Source organism: Numida meleagris, chromosome 4, assembly GCF_002078875.1.
Source record: "Numida meleagris isolate 19003 breed g44 Domestic line chromosome 4, NumMel1.0, whole genome shotgun sequence".
NCBI classification, from domain to species: Eukaryota; Metazoa; Chordata; class Aves; order Galliformes; family Numididae; genus Numida; species Numida meleagris.
Window position 1 is genome coordinate 40,211,011 of NC_034412.1, and position 21,973 is coordinate 40,232,983.

A 21,973-nucleotide genomic window follows, 5' to 3' on the forward strand; every position below is an offset into this window, starting at 1 on the left:
TCCAAATGCCTAACAGGAGAGGAATTCAACTACAAAATTTCTAAAAATGTACCTCAATTTATTCATTGGCTAATTCAATCAATTTTTTCTCCCAGCAGGTTTGTTTCTTAACAAATCAACCTTTCTTTCTAAAATCCAGGTGAAATATATACACTCTAGTTCATTTCTTACAGTACATAAGTCTTCCCTGCTTTTTTCTCCATTTTGTAACAGGCTTGCTTACTTCCTTAAGGATCTTCACAAACCTAATGCCTTTAGAATATGTATTAGTGAAATTTTATGAGGCCTCATCTCAGCCTTGTACAAAGGCATTCCTACTTCCCCAAGCATGACTCCGTTCTTTTACACCAGTGGCTATTAAAGAAAAAAAAATTCACCACAATTTCCACAAGCAATCTCAATCTCCTCAAGAAATACATATAGGTCTCCCTCTTTCCTTATTGATCTTTAAGATCTTAAGGCCTTTTTTTCGGTATGGCATGATACAAAAAAACTTGCTGAAATTAGATGGATTACGTACAATCTTCTTCTTCCTCTCTTACAAAAAATAGTTTCATTGTACTCGTATCACCTCCCTTGTTAAACTTGCATCATACTTTGCCTCATTTACCATCTTTGTACCTTTAGTGATTGCTTATATCCCTAAACAGCAACAGCGATAATTAGTTCAATTCTTGGTCATGACTTCCCCAACGTATAAAGAGAATAAACAACAACAAAAGACCAATTCAGAACCCTAATTTAGTGCAATTTTTACAAATCGTGTATTGGTGCCATTCTCACAATTCTGACTTGGAGATAAGTCAAGTATTTGAGTTATTGGTAAAAATGATATCAAGGGAAACACCTCCATTGCTAGCTGACATGGTGTAGTACTGCACTATACAGAATTAAGTCTCCAGTTTGATCCTGGCAAAACTCATCAACTAGGAGACAGAATCCAATTTGAGCTTGGCAAAATCCAAGCACTCTGCAGTGTTTGGAATATAAAGAGCTCTTGTTCCCATTTGATTAACTTGTTGCAAAATCACCTCTATGAAAACTACTGCATGAACAGCCTAGTGGCCTAACTACACACTCATGATTCACTTGAACAGCATTTCAGACTTTGTAAGTGTGACTGGAAGCAGTAAACACATTTGATCATCAGACAGATAAAGCAGACATTCAGAGAGGTCATTTAACAACTAAGACATTCAAAACTGCACAGAAAAAAATGCATCATGCGCTCAAATTCTCCATTGTTGAAGTACCATAAATTGCCCAGACAGTACTAGCTCTCCTGCCAAATTAACTGCACTTGGCAAGTGACCTCAAGAGTACACATTTCTAATGGGTGATAAATACAAGCAAGACTTACAAGCTGTTAGCTTTATTTACAAGCAATTGTGTCTCAGCAATGCTACAAAAGATGCAGCTTGGACTGAAGCCTCATGTTGCAAGGTATGCTACACCTTCTCTGCTCTTACTTCACTTTCCAGCTGTTCATTCTTGACTTTTCCCTTCCTGTTCGCAAGACACATTTTCACAGAAAGCCATCCCCTCATTCCAACAGACAAAACTATATTTAATTCCCCATACCAATATGTCCACACCTCAATTTAGAATTTCCAAACTTGCTCCCTCTCTTTCTGAAATTTCCTGGTTTGATATCAGCTTCTTCAACTCCAATCTTTGCTCCTTGTATCCCAAGCAAACCCAACAAGGGGTCAGCTGAAGAGATCCTTTCCTGGATCATTTTTCCATGATCTAGAAAAAAGCCTGGAAGGATAGTTTTATGCAGTAAGGTAAATGGAAAGGTAATGAAAGCCTACAGTCATCTGAAGAGCATATCCAGCAAGAAAGAAAAAAAAAAAAAAAAAAAAAAAGAAGAGTACTATGATCAATGGAAAAACAGGATGAAGATTTAACTTGGGCAAAACTTCTGACAGGATGATCTGCACTAAACTATCTCCCGGAGATAAAGGCAGAACCTCTTTGGACAGTTTGGAGCTTTTGAAGCACAGATTAGACAATATCTGCACAAATACACTGCAGTGAATGATGGTGTGTCATCAGGAAGGCAGACAAGACCATGCAATTGGGCTAGTCTATAAACAGCTCACTGGTGCACATTTCTGCAGTTTTAATTTAAGTCTACATGTTACAACTGTGCATGGGACGCACATTTTCTGTGGTTTACATTAGAAAAAAATGTCTCAGAGAGAATCCAATCTACAAAGATAAAGAGGAATACATGCAAGACAATTAACAAGAAATCACTGTAAGAATTCCAAGTCTCACTGCTCTCACAAAAAGCACCACAGGGATTTCTTTTTATTTGTCTCAGCTCCATAGAGATCAAAGAAACCAATTTCAATATCTGGCCCTTCTTCCTCTGCACCCCTTCACTGTTAATTGCCCTGGCTCCTGGACTTCCACTAAATATAAATGAAACACTGGAACTGAGCCTGCTACTGAAGTAAGCAGGGCAAACTTTCACTGATGTCAACAGAATTAGGCCACTTTTACACGCAGTGACTTTGCCTTGCAGTTGACAAAACAAGGAATTCTATTTGTTCGAACGCAGCCAGACTGCATTCCCTCCAGGCAGGCAGAACTGTGGACTGAGGCAATCCCAGCTTTCCTGTGCTGGCTGGGCTGCTTCAGAGGAGCAGTTGCTATATGGGCTGCTGACTCACCATTTGGTTCCTGGTTTCTTTCTGAATAGCACATTATGTCAGTTCTTCAAAGCTCACGGCAAGAATCTCTCTATGCCCACAGACTGTAAGCTTGTTGTAAATACAACTATATTATAAAATGAAGAAAATAGGAAGCCAAAGCCTGTCTTCTAATTAAGAATTTACAAGACTGGCATTAAAACCTGAGCCTTGTCTTTAAAGTCTGCAGAATTTTTTTGACTCACTGAAGAGTCATTCATCCCACTAGCTGAGCAATAACTATGAACTTAACAATCGATCTTCAGTTTGATTACAGCCTGCTCAGACTGTCTGGCATCACTTCCCACATTTAATCCTCACAAGAAGTCAATCCCATCCAGATAAATAAATTAACACAACTGAGTACATACCTCACATAGAAGGGTGACATAGGCCGCTCATCCTCTTGGGAGCTAAAAACAAACAAAAATTTTAAAATTAGCATGCAGCTCTCTCTTGTATTTGCAGTTCATTTACAGCAAGACATTCACTCTGAAAAAATGATAATAAAAGTGAAACAGCACATCACTTACAGAGGTAACATTTACATCTACTTGGTTCTGTGGCTGTACTCATGGAAGACTGCTTTAAGTAAAATTCTTTATATCCTGAGAATTACATTCATTTCTCAGTGTTCACAAATGTATAACAGACCCACTGCTAGACGGTCAGGAGTCACTCCAGCTCTGCAGGCATGCAGGGACTATTCCCATAGCAACAATAAAGCATTTCTGCCAGCAGAACCACCAGAGCCTTTTGCTGTCTGCTATTCCAGAATTAAACAACCTGCCTGTTGAAGTAAAATTAAGAAAAAAAAAACAAATCACATATTGAGAGATCAAAGAAACAGCTAAGTCTGTATGCATACAGCTAAGAACTCCCTGGTTTCCTTTTTCCTGTTGAAAACTGATTTGATGATGCTGAAATGTGGCTTGGCTGCAAAGGTGTGAAACAACAGAAATGCAGGTCTGACAGGACTGTGCAAGTCCGTATCAAATTCAACAGGACTCAAGAGAAACGTGTGTTCCTTGTGGACCTGAAGAAGCACCTCTTGGCTTGAGATCAAGGGCTGCCATCAGCTGCTATGGAGCTCCCCTGCCAAAAAAAAGTGTTTCACTGGCCAGCTGATCCAGCTGAAGGGAATACTTTGTGCGTGGCCTGCTCAGCCTGCAGACAGGTAACTCCCTAACCCAGCTCACCAGGCAGCTGCATATGTCTGTGCTAGCACAAGGGTAAGGACGAGTTGGTGGGGTGCTAAAGCTTCTAGGTGGAGAGGACTGATGGTTTGAGACAATGTTATAACTTTCCACTATAAGAAAGGGTTCAACTATAAACATCAAACAAATGGTTGGACTTGCAGGCATTTCGCCCTTGTAACTCTTTCAGTTAGAAATCTTGCTTTCCTCCAAGCACACAGGAAATGCCACTGAGGTCGATTTGTCCCCAGAGGACTTTTAACTGGGTCTGCTGAAGAGCAGAGTAAGCTTGGGAGGAAGTAAAAAAATGGGAAGCTATACAAATTACTTTAAACAAAAGCAGAAAGGATAACATTTCTCAGGCAGTGGGAATCACGCATTTCCCTACTGGTTTCCCACTGTTTTAGAAGCCTGAGACAACACCAGTGCCCAGCAATTTACCACAGGTAGTCAGCCACCGATATTGACAGAGAGGTCTAGAGATTTTCATTGCTTTCCAGTTTATTCAGAGGATGAAAGAATATTCAAGAATGCTCTGGGTGAGACGAACTCAGCTTTGCACTCAAGTCACTTGGGGGCATCGGCTGTCCTAAAATTCTGACCAACTTCAACAGAGATTGGAAGAAAATCAAAGCTGAATATTTGTTGAGAACTGTCTCTCAACTTTCAAAGTATTATTTATCAGTCTAGAAAAGCTTCTCTAAGCACAGAATAAAAGCCAAAGGAACGTCACCACAGGTTTTGTAGCTAGGAGATGAAATGCTCACACACACATTTTGCAGCTTCCACTGAGTCAGGAGGAAGCTGTCTAAGCAAGATGAGCTGAAACTGGCCTAGAGCCAGGTAAGCACTGTGCTCTCACAGTGAATATAGCCAGAGGCAGATTTCACCGTGGCTCATTTCAAATCCAGCCAATGTTATAACAGATTCACAAATATGAATGCTAAATCTATCCCAGGGGAAGGGAGGTGGCGGGATGCGAGGGATCAGAAAGGCCAGGGAGAGAGACAGAGAGAAAAGTGTGAGCAAGCCAGAGCAACAGAGACATCACAGGGGTTTCCACTGCAACGCTTGACTCCCCACTATAGCATTGATTTGTACATAGACAGCTAGAGACATCTACAGAAAAGACACTCCTGTTCACTGTGACAGCATATCTCATTGGCAGCCCACTGGAGGTCTCAAATAAAGCCTCAAGGGTAACACAGAATGCCACAGAGTGGAAGGAAAGCAGCTTCCAAAATCAGTGCAGTCTGCCTAAGCTTGCGAGGTCTCTCTAACACAACAGTGACTGAGCAGTTTTCAGCAGCTCCCTAAGACCACCAAAAGCACGGCTGCTGCTGTAGGCCATGCTACAGCTTCCACAAGCCTGTCTTAAGCTGCTTGAGCAAGCTACAGCTGGCTGCTATTGAGAAATGATGACGGTCAGAGCAGGCTGAAAGCTGCTGCAACCAGGGAGGTAGCACAGTGGCCTGCCCAAATGCTAAGGAATGCCCGAAGGATCTTTGTGAGAAAAAATTATGGCTTTGAGACTGCCGAGGAGAAGGGAAGAGAACATGTAAGTACCCCACAGGGCTGCTTTCCAGAAGATGACAAGGACACAGGTAGGAACCTCTTCCAGAGCCAGGCTCTCTCCCTTGATAGCATGCGCTCTCTCAACTTGAATGCGTATGTTGATCTCTTAATTTAGCAAGTACAGAATACTCTTTTCTACTTTAAACTCACAAAGTTGCTGGTAAGTGTTTTACTAAATTCATGGCAATGGCTGTCCTTGTGATCTGAATGCAAGCAAGTCCCAGTGATGCCCATAAAACATGATAAATAAACCACATCTGGAGAAAAGTCTGCAGAGCCATCAGGATTTCTACCTATCCACACAACTCCCAGTGACCACAGAAAATGCTATTTCATGTACAAGTAGCAGTTGTCAAATCCACAGCAAATGTCCTTCTCTTTCCATTGTAAAAACCCTTCCTTATCTCATGGTTTGCAATTAACTTTCAGGTCACAGAAGCACAATGATACTGAAAAAGCCCAAACGACTTCCTTATATTCATACTCTCAACAAGTTGCATAACAGATCAGATGTAGTAGCAGCATTCAGCGGGGACTCAGAAACCTCTTGCCCTTCCTTCCTTTTCCCCCACAGCAAGGGTGATCACTGCTCCACAAGTTTAGGTATTTTGAAGCCAAACGAAAATCATTATCCATGCATACAAAGCAACTGAGGAACAATAAGTATTTTAAGAACATACACTAACTAAGGGTTGGGAAAAGGGGGGAGAGAAACTCCCCTATGCAAGCTGGAAGATTAGAGCTGTGTAAATTGCAAACAGATTTTAACCAGTTATTCTACAATCAGAATCCCTCCAATTATATGTTAGACTAGTAGGCCCTATTGCAATCACAGACTGCACAAGGATTCTGTTTTAACACACTTTATGAAATAATTCAGTATTAATGTTGTAGGATAATAAACGGATGTGTTTATGTTATACACACAAGCACAGCTTAGTTTAAAGAAACAAAAGAAAAATGTGTGTGAAAGGTTTTAAATCTGCGTATATCTAATCACATGATTCGTGATATAAGAGACAAGCAAGCAAACAAGATGTACTAGATATGAATCATAAGTGATCATCAGTTGATATTATGCAATAAACAGGCTAGAAATTAGTTTAAAATCTTCCTTGCAGGACTCTTACTCACCATCACTCACATAATGCTTATTAAAACAAACCAACAACGAAACAACTGCTTTCTCATTTTTAATGCACCTGGTACTAAAGGGGATTTATTAGTACTACTAGGAAGCCCTTTCCACCATGTATTGTCCCTTTCAAGAAAAAATGCTAAGTCACTGAAATATACTCTGCATTTACCTGTACTTTACTTTGGCTGTGTAATGCATCTTTGGTTACCTTTGCAGAAAGGAATGCTTACTATCTGGCACAGTGACCTGGCAAACCAAGTCAGTCATCCACAGTAAGGAGGACACAAGTCATTTCAGAAGTGCACCTCCCGTACGGTCTAAATATCTACCTTGTCCAGTGAAGAATTTATCCATTTGGCAAGCACGTTTATAGAAGTAATTTATTTATTTACTTGTTTAAAAAACATGTATTTTATGGCCAGAAGTCACTGAATACACTCTAGAAGGGTTAAAATAATTAAAAAAAAAAAAAACCTCAGCTACTCCATCAACTACCAGTGATAACTTGGCCAAGCAGGTGAGTTCCAAATATAGCTGTTGCCTTCTTCTCAGACATAAATACAGCTCCCCTAAGTGAAGGGATTAAACCAAAATGAATTGCTCTTTCATGCAATATCTGTGAGATCAATTTCTCACACTCCTATGGACACCTAAAAACCCTCCCTTCTTGCTAAAAAAAAAAAAAAAAAAAAAAGTGAAAAAAAAAAAAACAACAATCCTACTAAGTTGAAAAAGAAAAAAAAAGTTCCTTTCTTTTAAAGTTTGTTTTACTCCTAATGGAGTAATATTGTTATGTTTGTGATCCCCAGTGAGCTAACAGAAAAGTCTGTCAGACTGGAAAGAATGCCAGTATCATCCTCCAGTTTGCTTAGCCCATCTTAGGCTTTTAAGGCCTGTGTATTTGACAGCATTTATGCAAGGCATCCTTTCTGTCTCTAAAGTAGGAAACAGGAAAGCTTTGGTGAAGCCTAACAGTTAAACCAGTAGACTTCCTTCCCTCCCCCGTCACTCATATAGCCTTACAAATACAGATTTTAGAGAGGGCTTTATTGACTTTTTATAAACAACTAGGTTGTTGATTATTACCTCCCATCCCTTTAAGGTTTTAATAGCCCTATTTTACTTGCTCCTAATTATCAGCAATTCTTCCATCCTCATTTCCTGGCACCACATTAATTTTATTGTAAAGCAAATATTGCTTTCCAACTCTGCCATTTCTTTTCAAAAGTTAAATAGGACATTTAGTTAAACAAAAAAACATGTAATTTGTACAGTCCTGAAAATGTACTTTGACTCAAGTGTCAACATTTTGCACCAGAGATGAAGAGCCAAGACACTGGCGGGGTCATGCTGCTCAGCCAAGGTCATGTTTTCCTACAGCCCTGCCATAGGCTCTATTTGTTCTGTCCTCAAAAGTTAGATAAAGGAATGGCTATTTCTACTGCACTACAACAATTCTGGACTTCAAAAGAAATTATTTTTTTTTTTAGTGAGAATACTATTTTCAAGCAATTACATTGCTGCTTCGAATTCTAATGTGATCAAACAAAAGGCCATTGAAAATTCAGCGGTGTTCAATCACTAACGATATCAAAAGTTAATGTAGCTTCTGGGAGGAGGAGAAAGAAGGCTAAATTTGGGTGACTTATTACAAATTGAAACTTTTTGTCCTTTCCTCATCATTCAGAACCACCATGCCACCTTGCATTAAAAGACAGGCCATTTTTGCAATTGTGAGGGATTTTAACAATATTATGTATTTACTAATTTTGATATTCAGCATTCACAACACTAAAAACAACTTCAAGGAACCCCCAATTTAGAGGCCACAGAAGTACATTCTGTTGAACATCTCTACTTATTCGTGCATTCTTCAACATTTCTTTTTCTCCCCCAAGTTACTTTCCCATAAAAGTTATTTCTTGCTTGTGGTAAATCCAAGATTGAACATGTCATGAAAATTTATTGCATACATAATTTTTCATTACAGTGACTTACCCATAGTTTGTGCTTCACAACAGTGGGTAAAAGGTAATGTTTCTGCACATGAGAAATAGCAGGGAATATAAGCTACTTGCTGCATATAAAGCAACTGCTGAGGCATGTCACGCAAAAGAAGAATAAGATCATCTCTAATGAGAGAATAACCATAAATTTAATCAAATATGATAACACTGCAGTGACACGACAGTCATCATTTTTCACACAGAGGGTGGTGACGCACTGGAACAGGTTGCCCAGGGAGGTTGTGGATGCCCCGTCCCTGGAGGCATTCAAGGCCAGACTGGACGTGGCTCTGGGCAGCCTGGTCTAGTGGTTGGCGACCCTGCACTTGGCAGGGGGGTTGAGACTCGATGATCTTTGAGGTCCTTTTCAACCCAAGCCATTCTATGATTCTATGATGATTAAAAGCAGCACTTATCATCAATTGTTGAGCAATGCCACCCTTGCTCTATACCCTTAACCAGAGGGTGACGGAGGAGAAATGCAGTATGCAGTAACTGTGGGGTAGCTCTAAGAAATGTGAGTAGCCATTTCCCTATGACAGCCATTTCCATGCAAACATTTTCATCTTCACTGAAGACTGTTATGGTCAAAAATATAATGCATCATTTTTGGTATTTATCTCCGGTCTTCCATCAGTTATATTTTTTTATACATGTATACGTAACAGTAACATTATACATTTACCATACTTAAGTTAAGGTCATGCTGAAGTACCTGCTTAAACTTAAGCTACTCATCAAACAGACCAAATGTCAAAATACAGGCTTATAGTTCAGCTTATTTATTTTTAGTTCACAAGCTTTGCAAAATATCTTCAATAACTATTTAAATATTGATCCTTCTATCTTCCCCTCAGCAGTTTCTTCATCAGGTTTCTCAACCGAGTTGAGAGATCACAGCATACAGCAATATGACTGCAGAGCAGTAGAAAGCGACCTCTTAGCCTTGCAAAAAGCACGAGGTTCTGCATCCTATCTGGCATTCAAAATGCCGATATTACTATTTTATAAAGACAAGCCGAGGTGAACATGAAAGAGCACTCTGTCACACATCTGAGGAGTATGTTCTATTTATCATTCTATTTGCCACAGCCAAGGTTAAAGCATAGGTACCCAAGCCTAGAGTGGGGAAGTGTAGGAAAAGCTAACATGCGGTCCAGCCGTACGCATTAGGAATATACTGTAGTATTCCTATCCACAGGCGTAACTATGCAGTCTGTATGTGAGGGGGGGAATGAGGTTGAGGCACATAGCCTGAACTGAAAAAAAATGGACTGAAAACACGTTACACACACCCTCTCACTCTGAAGCAACACCAGGGAAGTATGGGCTATCCCACGGCAAGATGAAATGGGAAGAACTTCTTGCTCATAAATGCCACTGCAAGCAAGAGGCTGATTTTACATTTATATTAACATACCTGAATCCAAGGGAATGCCCAACAGCGTAATTTTGTATAATTATTTTCTACACAGTATCATCCTGGATTGCAAATATGTTTATCTTTTATAAAATGACGTCAATGTTAAACAGCTTGCTTTTATTGTTTTACTTCTTAAACTAGTTGGGGCTTATTATGAAAGACAGGGCAGTGTCTTTTCTTTTTCCTGTGGTTTGGCAATGGTCCTCACTAGGATAAAACTAGAAAATGGGTCAGAAAGGCAGAAGGCGCATACCAGCCAAAGTCTCACCTTTTCTCAGAATTTAAGTGGAAAGTTGCATAATGCATGCATATCTGTTGCATTTTAATGGTTAATAATTGTTACTAGGTAACCAGTCATTTCTGTTTCAGGACTATTTGTTAAAAGCTTGCAGGCTTCAAATAAAGTTATCTAGCAGCCCTTTTTTTTCCAGTAAATATTCACATTTTCTTGCTTAATCAAGTGGGTGCCATAAGGCAAACACCAAAAAAAATTTCCACGTCTGTTTCCTTTTTCAGCCAAAGGCCCCTCCGCTGCTGACCTGGTGGTGCCAGGAAAACCCACAGGCTTCTACACGCAGCAAAGTCAGAGCTGGGAAAAGACAGAACCCAACTCATCAAAGGTCAGCTTGGAAGGCCAAAAGTTTATACAGCATTTTGTCATAGGCTATGACTACTATCTTCACTCAGGAAGATGAGAACCACTGGTTTCAATCTCTCTTAGTTATACCACCAGGAAACCAAGCAAACACATCTGACAAGTTCCCTCCACTCTCAGAGGGGGATATTCCAGAACATACTTCATCAGTGTTTGTAAAACGCTCCAAGTATGTCGGAAAGAAAGTGATAACAAAGTCCAAAGGCTCAGACTTATTTACAATGCAGCTTTATGTGCAGACATACCCTAACCTGTTAAAAAGAATATGGCCTCCACTACAAAAGGAAAGTACAGTGGAATAGAGATGTGTTCTCAGGCTAAAATATTCCATATTTGTGAAAGACCCCAAGGAAACAAACCACTTAGGTGAATTCTACAATCCCAACGCTGGCTGCATGCGAGGCAGTCCATGCAGTCAATTGCTGTTGTACAGATGAGAAACAGACCAGGCACACTCCCCTATGCACACTGTAGAAACATTTGCGATGGCTTCATTTTTCCTTGCCATCAATTTGTTTCAGCAAAGTGCAAAGCAAGAGAACCACTGGACACAAGCAAGGCCCCAGCATGTACCTGGTTTCTTATCTCCTACAGAAACCGACAGATGCAACTGGCAAAGGCAGCAACAGGTTTCATCTTCACACGGCTTTTGCTAAACCTGCAATACACTGAGCTAGAGTAAATGAATTTAAACATACATTAACAGTGTTACTAAAGCTCTAACTAGGAATCCAGGTTATTAAACAAAGCTAGTTGCCATTCAAAAAACACATTAATCTATTAGTAACAAAAGAGACAATTGCTGGTGGAGAGATTATTGGAAAATCAGGAATGCAACCAGAGTGCCACTTAAGGTGCCTTTTACAGGGCTTAGGCAACACAGTTCCTATTGCAGGAAAGAGTTCAACACGTTTGGCCTTCTGTTTCTTCCCGTGCAGTGAAACACAACCCTGAAGGCCCATTGTCACTCCCACACAGCAGGCTACCCTATCCCTTCATGTGCCATTCCACAGACACCTATATATAGAATAAAATGACATGGCATAGCACATATGGCTCTATGCAAGCACATGATGTGATTTTCAGGTAGATAGACTCACAGCTTACAGATACTGTGGTAGACCTGCTTTGGAGCCAGGCAGCGGGCATCGTGTGCAGCCAGCTGTCACTGCAGCAGCAGCCTACCTCAAGGACTCATAGCCACTGTCAGGGATCTACTTTCCTCAAGCAGAGAAAAAGCTCCAGAGCCAGCTGGAGCCTCCTCAACAGCAAAATGATGCACTCAGCAAGGAGGAGACAATGTTCAAAGGGAAAGAATGGGGGAAAAGTGCAACCTACAGAATGCTGCTGGAAAAGGATTCGAGAGCCTGCGCTTCACCTCCAAAAAAATTAGCTGCTAGAAGTACAGTGTACATATACTAAAAATAAACCAAAGAGACAAAACAGAAGACAATTTCGTAAATCTATTTCTTCTTAGCTGCAAAATCCAATAATTCTGTACCATGATTAAGTTTTAATGGGAGTTAATACAAATATTCAGTTTTGAAGCAGCGTGCATTTCTAACTGATCAAGGGTTAATCCTTGCAACAACAAACCCCAAAGTGTTTAATCAAGGCTGTCCTGGGAAACCTATCTCCCCCTGGGCTGAATACACGCATTTGGGAGCATGATAACAACCACTTGTTCTGCCTCTACCTATGGTAACCGGAGGTTCTGGAACACAAAATGGTTAAAAATACGACATGAGCTGGCCCTGCAAATAGGCACGATGGGCTATGACTGCTTCTTTAAGACATTTAAACTGCACTTCTGCTTCTCTGCAGTCATCAACATGGAACTCCGTAACAGCATTCCCGCAGAACGGACTTTCTCCACACCCATCTGCAGAGGACACGGTGCTTTACCAAGAGAACAACAGTTTGAGCAGCAATCCCCGTCGTTATTTTATTGCGCCCAAGTAAACAGCAACTTCACGGCTTCTGCCGAAGCGGCACGGCCGTGGTGCTGAAAAGGCGTGCCGAAGCGCTGACGGACTGCTCTGCAGGCTGCAGAGAGATCGGCGCTCGCTCTGCGGCAGAGAAGCACGCGTGATGCTGAGAAGTAAAAGAGCAATCGGCAGGCCGTGCGGTGACTCGGTGAGTCCCCAGAGCACGCTCCGCCGGCCCCAGGATGGCTCTGGGCGCTGCCATGCCAGCACCTCCCCGCAGCCATCCGTTCTCGCACGGCACATGCCGGCGCAGCTCCGCGCTCACAGCTGGTGCTGAAGGGAGGTGTGTCCCAGCGCCGGGGAAACTAAACAGCCTTTTCTCCCCCAAACCGAACCTCTCTACCGTGTTTTTGACCTGCAGCGAGACGAGTGCGAGAACCCCAAGGGTTCGTGCCCTGGGGCTCCGCTGAGCCGGACCGCCCACCCCGCGCAGCCCCAGGGGGAGAGCCGCGGGCACGCCGAGCCCCACACGCCCACAGCCCCTCACTACGCGCTCTCCCCAGCGCCTCATTAAGACAGCCCCTCATTCAGCACGGCCACCTCTCCCCGCGACCGGCCGCACACGTACCTCTGCAGGGGCATGACTTCGCAGGCCATGCTGGCCATGGGGCTGCTCCACCGCCGCTCTGCCGGCCGCGCCCGCCCGCAGCGCCTGGCCGCGGGGAGCCGGCGGCGCGGCCCGGCCCCGGGGCGGAGCGAGGGGCCGCCGGCCGCGGGTTGGCGCTCCCGAGGCCCGCCCCGCTGCGGAGGGGCCCGGCCCGGCCCCCGCTCTCTGCCGGGCCTGCCCCTAGGTGGCACCGCGCCGGCGGAGGCGAGGCGAGGCACGCGTGAAGGGCCCGGGCCTAGCGACCGGCCGCTGGTGGCCCGGGCCGCCGCTCGGAGGGCGGCGTGGCTGCTGCATTGCGGCGTGGGATGGAGAGCTGCCGGCGGGACGGGCCTCGCCCCAGCCCTGTGCCCGGGAGGACGCGTGCTGGGGGGAGAAGCTCTGTGAGAATGCCGTATCCCAGAAGGGGATAAGTTGCTTGAGCTGATGAAATGAGCGTTGTTATCACAGTTTGGGTTAATCCTACTCTCCCACTGACCAAAGCGGCAATCACCTCCTTGAGCTGCTCTGCAAGCACCACTCATACGCATTTGATCCACGCAGCACAACTGCAGAGGAAAACAAAATCATATGCATGTTAATCTAAAGATTTATGACGGTGGCTGCTCTCCATACACAAGAAATGCCCCGTGCTGAAGCCTAGTTACCGCAGCATGCCTTCTGACAAAACCACTGCCAAAAGCTTGGGTATCAATGTCACTTAACTGTGACCATCGTGCCCCAGCCATGTGAATATCCCCCAGCAGATGGCCGCTGCTCCCAGGAGGGCAGGGGCTCCATGGGCACAGCATTCTGCACGCACTGTGCCACGCTGCTGCACCCGCTTGCCTTTGCTACGTGTAGACATTTATGGGCCCCATGAATGTGTTGTCCCTTTGTATTTCAGGAGGTGCAACTGGAATGTGACTGGTTTATGAAGTAGTTGGCTGATGAATCCCAACACACAGTGAAGGAGTGTATAGGAATGCTTCCTTTACCATTTGAAATTAAACGGTAGCATAGTAGATGCAGAACTTATTTTATTGATGTTCCCTGTGGGCCACCCTCAAGAGCTACTGTCTCTTAGATATGTGTGGCTGCTGTCCAAATACTGCTCTGAATCAGTGAATCAGACCATTTTACCTCGTAGAAATTTGTGGAAAAGAACACTACACAATGGTGTGCCACGTTCCAGTTCTTCCATGATGTAGCAGCCTTGGAAAACACACAGTACAAAATCTGCAAGGTCTTGCACTGAAATGTTTGATGGATTCTAAAGGGGCATACCCAATGTTTTATGTTTAACCTTTGAACCTCCTCTGCCTGAAAAATCCAAGGAATCACCTTCAACTTTCTCTAGCATCAAACAAATACTTCTGCTGCTGCCACAGCTGTCAACGATGTTATTTTATCAGTATCAGGGGAGAATCCAAAACTGATGAGGATGCACAAGAGAACGGAGCCTTTCAACATTTTAGGTGGTAAAAACCCAGTGGTTAATTCCCACACAGCCAGACATACCAACCTTCTAAAATTCAAGTCCATATTAAAAGCACACCCGCCTTCAATGCCAAGCCAGGGAGGACTGGCACTGGTTTGGGTGAAAGCTGTGGCAAGAGTTTAGTACCTGTACATTTATGACTTCCATACAAATGTAGGTCATGAGAATGTTTCGTGAGCCACCGCAGCTTTCTAGAGAAACAGCAGGCACTCACAGATTAACAGAAGGACATTTTGCAGGGATGCCTAACAGATCTTGTCCTTTCTCAGCAGGAGGCAGGAGTGTTCTGTATCTTCGGTGCAAAAGCAGCAGGTAGCTGCAGCCTCAGAAAGTGATGGCATGGAGTGGAAACACAGAGGTCAATTGAGAAGTGGCTCTGCTTCAGTATGCTGAACTGTTTAATATTTGCTTCTGTCAGCAGGCTCCCTGGAAGAAGTACATTAGTAATGCTTCTGCCCACTGCCTCAGCACAAGCCTGTTCTGCTGCAGCACAGTCATGCCAGGCACAGCAAAGGGCCCCTTTTTTTCTGGAAAGTCAGCAATGCTGATAAAGCACTGCCATCAGAGATCTGGCCTGCTCTTATCTGTGTCAATTAAATGAATATCTTCATGACTTCCTGTTAAATTAAATGTGCTATAAGCATGCTTAAGCAACTAAAATCATGCAAGAAAGATTTTACTCTGATAGACAAAAGTGCTTCAGTATAAAACAAAAGCACCTTGTACTGTTTCACAATTTGACAATAAATCAAATTACTCCCTTCCTGGCCAGCCTTTTTTTTATACGCTCACATTTATTCATAGTTTATTATACTTCTGTAAACTGAATGTTACCATGAGGATGCCAATAAAAAAAAAAATTCCACATTTAACGAAGGATCCATCTACATGGAGAAGGAAACAGGGTTCTCTGGAGCAGCTTGCTGAACAAATTGAAGTAGGATAACTCTAATAGCTGCTGTGCTCTAAGTTTATTTCCTAGCTATTTTGTTTCAACTTTCATGTGACTTGTCTGTATAAATGAACTTAAAAGTGCTAACATCCACAGCAAAGAATTCACTAGCAAAAAGAGGCACTGTAATAATCAGAAACATTAATTTATGAATTAGCATCCGTGAAGGTCGGTTGATGGCATTGTGCTAAGATTAACCAGATGCCTTGGGAGAACACTGAAATTGCTCAGTGCACCCTGTGCCATCAACTCCATCAAATCCACCTCCCATTCCTGTTCTCTTTTGTAGTCCCCTTGACGAGCTTCCAGTTTTATCCTCTCTTTCCTTATTTGCACCTTTAATGTTGATGAAAACATCATGACAAAGAAGTGTCATAGCACACCTTTCCCTGCACACCCAGAAGCATGCAACTTCAATACCCACTAAAAACAAGGAGACCAAAGCCGAAAAATGCATCTGCTGGACTTTTGGTAGCACTGCTGGTTTCCCAGGGTTTAAATTATTTCTGGAGGAGCTGCAGGTATTACAGTAAAAGGTTCTCACATGAAGAAATATCAAAAGGGGTGAAATTTTAAAAAGTACTTTGGGGCACAAAGTCCAACCACTTGTGACATCAGTGCTACCTGCACCTCAGACAGCAGGAGGAAGCCTGAAAGTGCACGTCACCTTGCATCAGTTCCCACTGAACCAGTCACCCTGCTGAATGAGCACAGAACTCCTTAATACTTCATCTGCCAAATTCATGTGTACAAATCACAAGCAATGTATTTGTGGCACACAGTAAGCAGATAAAAGCTGCCAGAACACTGTGGTCTTATCTCCAAACAATTCAGTTTCCTTCTGCAGATGTTTTTATGTCAAAGTCAACTTGCTACTGGACATAGGTAAAGATTACTACCCTTCCCCCTGCCCTCTTGCATAATTCAAACAGGATTATCACATATAAGACCTGTGATTATGCAACGTTTTGTTTGGGATTTGGTTGCATGGACTCATTAAATCTATTCTCCCATGTCAAAGATGGAAAACAAAACCTCTTCTGCAAGTTGTATGCAATTCTTACATTCCCCTACTGCTTGCTCAGAAAGCCAGAATCGTTTGTTGGCAGCTACAATTCACTGCAGTGGCTATTTGTGGTACCACCAAACAAACATATGGAAGATACAGCCACATACCCTTCTCCGTCCCCACTGGAGACTTTTAAATCTAGACTCATCCCAACTGTGTATCATCAAATGCTTAGAATGGAAAAAAGCCACCATTCCCATGCAGTTCTCACCCTAGCACAGAAGATCATGCTCCAAAAAATACAGTAAGCATAGTGGGGGACAAAATCGTCTCAGGACAGGTGCAGCATCTTCTCCATGGACTCTACATTCCCTAATGTACTGTGAATATTTCAGGAAAACAGATAACAAATAAAAATAACAATGATTAAACCCACCAAAATGCCAACACATGCCACTACACTTCAGCACCTGGGCAAGGCACCATCTGGGTTCATGCTATTTGATTTGAAGATTTATTACTGAGATTCAAGAAAGAAAAAAAATATACTGGCTGGAACTAAAGATGAATAGTCGCTTTTCTGTCATCAATGAATGAACACACATATGGAAGGAAAGTGTCCAGTCAATCATCATTATAGAGATGCTTTCTCTTCTTTCTTTCCTTTCCATACTTTGAACAACAAATAATTTTCCCAGCATATAAAGCAACAAAAGAAGAGAATCTGTGACCAGCAAAGCAGCAGAAGACAGGGAATATACCTGATTTAATTAAGGGATTTTTTGAAGACGTGGCTGTGTCTGCCTTCTGAAAAGCAGTTATCCCTTGGCTCACTTCACTGTCATACACAAATTAGATATTATTAAAAAAAAAAAAGATCTTGCCCAGTCTGATAAAATCTTAAATTATTTAAGGTGCTGGAGTTCTGCTCAATGTCATCAATGTATTCCCCCAGTACTTACTAAGTTACATTAATAATTTCCCCCTTGGAGAAATATGAAATGCAAAGCAAAAAAAAGCAAAGATATAAGCACATCCTAAACAGGCTGAAAATTAAAGAACATACTTTTCAAAATACCACCAATACAGATTTTAAAATGCCACTATTTACACACATGCTCACATTGACACATACATTTTTCTCTTAAGAATATCTGTGCATATAAACAACAGGAATTACAAATGCAAAATACTCTGGGAAACTTCCTGTAGAGGAGAAGAGCAGAAGATTTGTGTGCATATTCGGAATAAGCAAGACACAAATAAATAAAAACCATATTTGGAAACTGTAGCTCTTCATGTCCAAACAAAGCAGACAGATGATTAAATAGCCTCTGTCCAAAAGAGCACAGATGGGGAAAAAGAGCAGGAATGGGAAGAAAGAGCAACTAATATGTCAAAAATAAAATTCAGTGAATGGGCAACCCTCTGAAAGTGAGTGAGTACTAACTGAATTTTCAAGGCTAGTATCCAGTCCTACTAATTTTATCAATGAATGGAAAGGAAACACAAAATAATACTGGTGGTTCTGCCTGCGTGTTGTGTGCAAGCTGCAATACAGCCACATAGGAGTGAAATTTGAGATTAAAGAATACCCAGCTTTATCAGGGGGATACAACATCACGCTAGAGCAGCACTTCCATACAAGCTCTGAGTGACTATTTTGCTAAAGAAATTAACATCATCCATGTATACATCAACACAGATGGCCGCATAGAAAAGCTGTTTTATTTATCTGTTTGTTACTAGTGTGTCTGCTAATGAAAGCTCTGATCAGTTCAGGAATTCCCATTCACAAGCAAGTTGTGAAAACCTGAAGAGAGCTCAGAGACAACCCAGAAAGGGAATGCAAAAACTAACGCCCACACATTTAGTGCTTTTTAAATTAAACAGACTATGTATGCAGGCAGGAAATGTTAATATTTGAACTACCACTCAAAAGTTGAATGAGATCCATTGGCTGGAAGTCAAGGATAGTCAAATTACAACTAGAAATGAGACATTTTTAAACAGCAAGGACGACTAACAACTGACACAGTTTATCAAAGACAATGGTGAATTTTCTACCAAGAGGAATTTTAGAATCAAGAATGGACAAAGAAAGGCTAAAATAAATGTTATATTGCAACCACACCAACTCAGTTGAGGTGGCAATTAATTCAGAATGAGTCGTGGTTCTCTCACCTGCAGGAAATCATGTTGGAATTTTATTTTGTTTTCTTTTGACCCTAAAACTGTAACAATGAGCAGATTCTGCTGCCATTAATTCTCTTCAAATGAGACATGCGCTATCAATTATGAGAACATTCTGGCACATTTTAATATATAATCAGTTGACATTGTAGTTTCTCTAGATTCTCCCTTGGGCTTTTTAGTCAGTTAAGACAGAGTAAGGGAGCTCAACATCAGCAACAGATTGCAGACAGTTATTCAGCCATCATTTATAAGGGATGAGAAAATAATGGGGTCATAGCAGACACTACTGTCTGCTGTCAAAGTAAAGGAAATCACTTTAGTTCTCATCTCTCTGGCTAAATTTTTCCATATAATATGGGACACTATGGGTATAGTTAATGAGGGAAGATGATAGTTTGGTCCTTTGTTACAAAACTATTCCTCTAAGTAGTCCAAATTACCCATTTCAAAAATCTCTCAGGAAAGGAAAACTTCAAAAAAATCCATGATTTCTACTAAAGGTATTAAATAATGAGTATAGAGCACATCTCTGTTCAGCATTCTGCGCTGAACTTGCTGCAGTAAGGAAATGAACAGGAAAAAAAGCAGAGCACAAGTACATACTTTTCACAATCTCAAATAAATTCTACCATAAAATTATCTAAATGGGAAAGGCGTAATAAAAAGCTACTTTTAATTCTGAGGAGGAAAGGACCAGTCACTCAAGGATGGCATCTCCATGCCCATACTGAGACTGCTTAAACTTGCTGAAAGTGGAGGAAAGTAAAGGAAAAGCTTCTCAGAGTTCCTCACCTCAGCCAACAGATAAGCACTTAAGTACATTTCCCACGGAACAGGACACCCCGAGGTCCCAGGAGCCCTGGGTTAGCTGCTGTGGCAGCTCTCCATTAAACAGCAGTGTCCTTTGTAAGCACTGCCACACCCACTGCCAGCCGCTTCAACTTGTTCTAAAGACTCTCTCTCCATGGGCTAGCCCAGAAATTATTTCTTGGCCTCCCTCCTGGAGAAGGGGGAGGACTGGGAGCAGGTTCCTAAAGGGTTTTCAGTGAAAGCATCATCTGATGACTAGCTGTGCCAGCTAATGTGCTGTGGGAACAGGGTAAAGTGTGCTGTACAGCAGGTCAGTAGACTCTTCCCTTACACCTGTTAGTTCAAGCGCCAGAGCATGGAAGAGCAAGTAAACAAGCAGAAGTCTGATCTTCTGTCATGTTATTTTCAATGCAAGTTCTTTCCAAAGCTCAGCTAATCTAATGAGTTGTGTCTTCTGAGGTGTATCCAGGGTCCAGATATCCTGCAATCATATCTTTGTTGCGGAATGAACTCCCTTTGCTTCCCAAATGGGATGCTGTTTTCTTGTCAGATGATTAAGAGAAATTCAAAACTGAGAAGCAGCTGGGATGATGTTGGAGAAAAGGGGAGGGGCCGATGGGTTTGCACACTGGTATGGTACTTCAAACTGCTGAGGCTGAACAAAGCAGAAGAGCAGTCTTCACAATTCATGTTTGGTGAATGTGGCTTTTTACTTCACTGAAAGATAAACAACCTTCCCTGTTGGCAAGGAAGGCAGTCCGGCAGTTACCCTCCAGAAAACCTTCTAGAAATAACTCCTCTTCTTGGGCTCATGACATAACAGAAAGGAATCCTCACTTTGCAAAAGTGCCCTTCTGGCACCCAAGACAGGTGATAGGAAGTGATGTCTGGGCTGAGACTTGGCAGGAGAGACTGACTGGTATGGAGTGAGCTAGGTGAGAATAACTTGATCTCTGTCTAGAGCTGGAAGACACATCTGCCATGGAAGCAAGAGAGGTCCTGGCTAAGGGACAACTCTGACCAGGTCTATCACAGCCTGACTGCATTTGCCTGGAGAACAGCTGTCTCAGGCCCGTCCTGTGTTTCTTTTCTGTACTCAGATATGTGTACATCAAGAAACATGAAATATTGTTTACGTGCAGTCTGATACAATGATGCTGGGCTTAAGCAATGTTACCAGCAGCATGGTTCACTGTTGTACCATCAGCATTACCAGCTTTGCATCTGATCACTCAGTGTGTGCTCAAGCTGTGCAAACATGCTCCTATTCTGCTGCAGGCCAGTCTGAATTATGTTAGGAGTGGATACTGAAGGGAATAAAAAGGTTCAGTGTAAGTGCTTATTTAGTTATCAGGAACATCCAGAACGACATGAGAAAGGCTAAAACCTTGCAACTGCCCAACCCGCCTGCACAGACCTGGAAAATAAAAAACCTACATTTTCCAACCCACACACATAAATCAAGTGGAATGCTAGCAGGAATTTAGAGGACACTTCCCTTATTTTGTATGATGCTCACTAGCCCTCTCAGAATGGTGAGCACTTGATTCAGATTTTTATTTTATCTTTATTTTTTCCAATTTAACGCCTTCTGGAGTTTGGAATTTTTTTTTAAGGAAGCATCTGTAAGTGTTATAAAACGTAGAAGTAGTGCTCCCAACAGAGTAATTGTTTCACTGCAGTTAGGTGAGCCCTGACTGTAATAAAAGACAATAAAAACATTACCTTTATGAGATACTAATCCCTCCCCATGTGATACAAAACTTCTGCATTCTGAGAGCCTGTAGACTGTGAAAGGAAGTGAGGAATTGCTGGTGGAGTCTCTTGTCTCCAGCAGTCCTGTCAAAGCCTTAATGATTAGAAATTGTCAATATCCAAGCAGCCTTTAGTAATTTCTTCGTAATTACCTAGTGGCCTCTCTTTGGAGTTATCCCTAGTGCAATTGCACTGTTTCCAGCACGTGCAGAATGCCAAGGAAAACCTTAGTGCAGAAATAGAACTACTTTCACACCTCCAGATGTAGCACTTTCAGGCCAGGAGGAAGGCACTGAGCCAATGTGAGAAAGTGCAATTTGTAGATAAGCAGTTAGTCAGAAGTCCCATTCCCATGGGCAGAAAAAAAATGAAAGGAAATCTGTCATGGCTACTGACCATGAAAGAGGAGAATTTTACAACACTGAACCTGCTCAGATACAGATGCAAGCAAAGTGACAAGAGCACTGAATGACAATGCTACCCTGCC

At 42.3% G+C, this 21,973-nt stretch overlaps 1 protein-coding gene across 11 annotated transcripts in view; it reads right to left on the minus strand.

Annotated features, from left to right (window-relative positions):
• FAM13A (family with sequence similarity 13 member A) overlaps nucleotides 1–21,973 on the minus strand; it is a 115,493-nt gene that overhangs the window by 43,827 nt on the left and 49,693 nt on the right. For 7 of the 11 annotated variants that reach the window (XM_021396786.1, XM_021396789.1, XM_021396785.1 and 4 more), the window contains exon 7: nucleotides 3,071–3,112. In XM_021396786.1, coding sequence (XP_021252461.1) covers nucleotides 3,071–3,112 — 42 coding nt within the window. Of the gene's footprint in view, nucleotides 1–3,070; nucleotides 3,113–11,265; nucleotides 11,351–13,248; nucleotides 13,372–21,973 lie in introns of those variants that run through there. The other 4 variants (XM_021396792.1, XM_021396791.1, XM_021396793.1 and 1 more) reach the window with 3 other exon arrangements.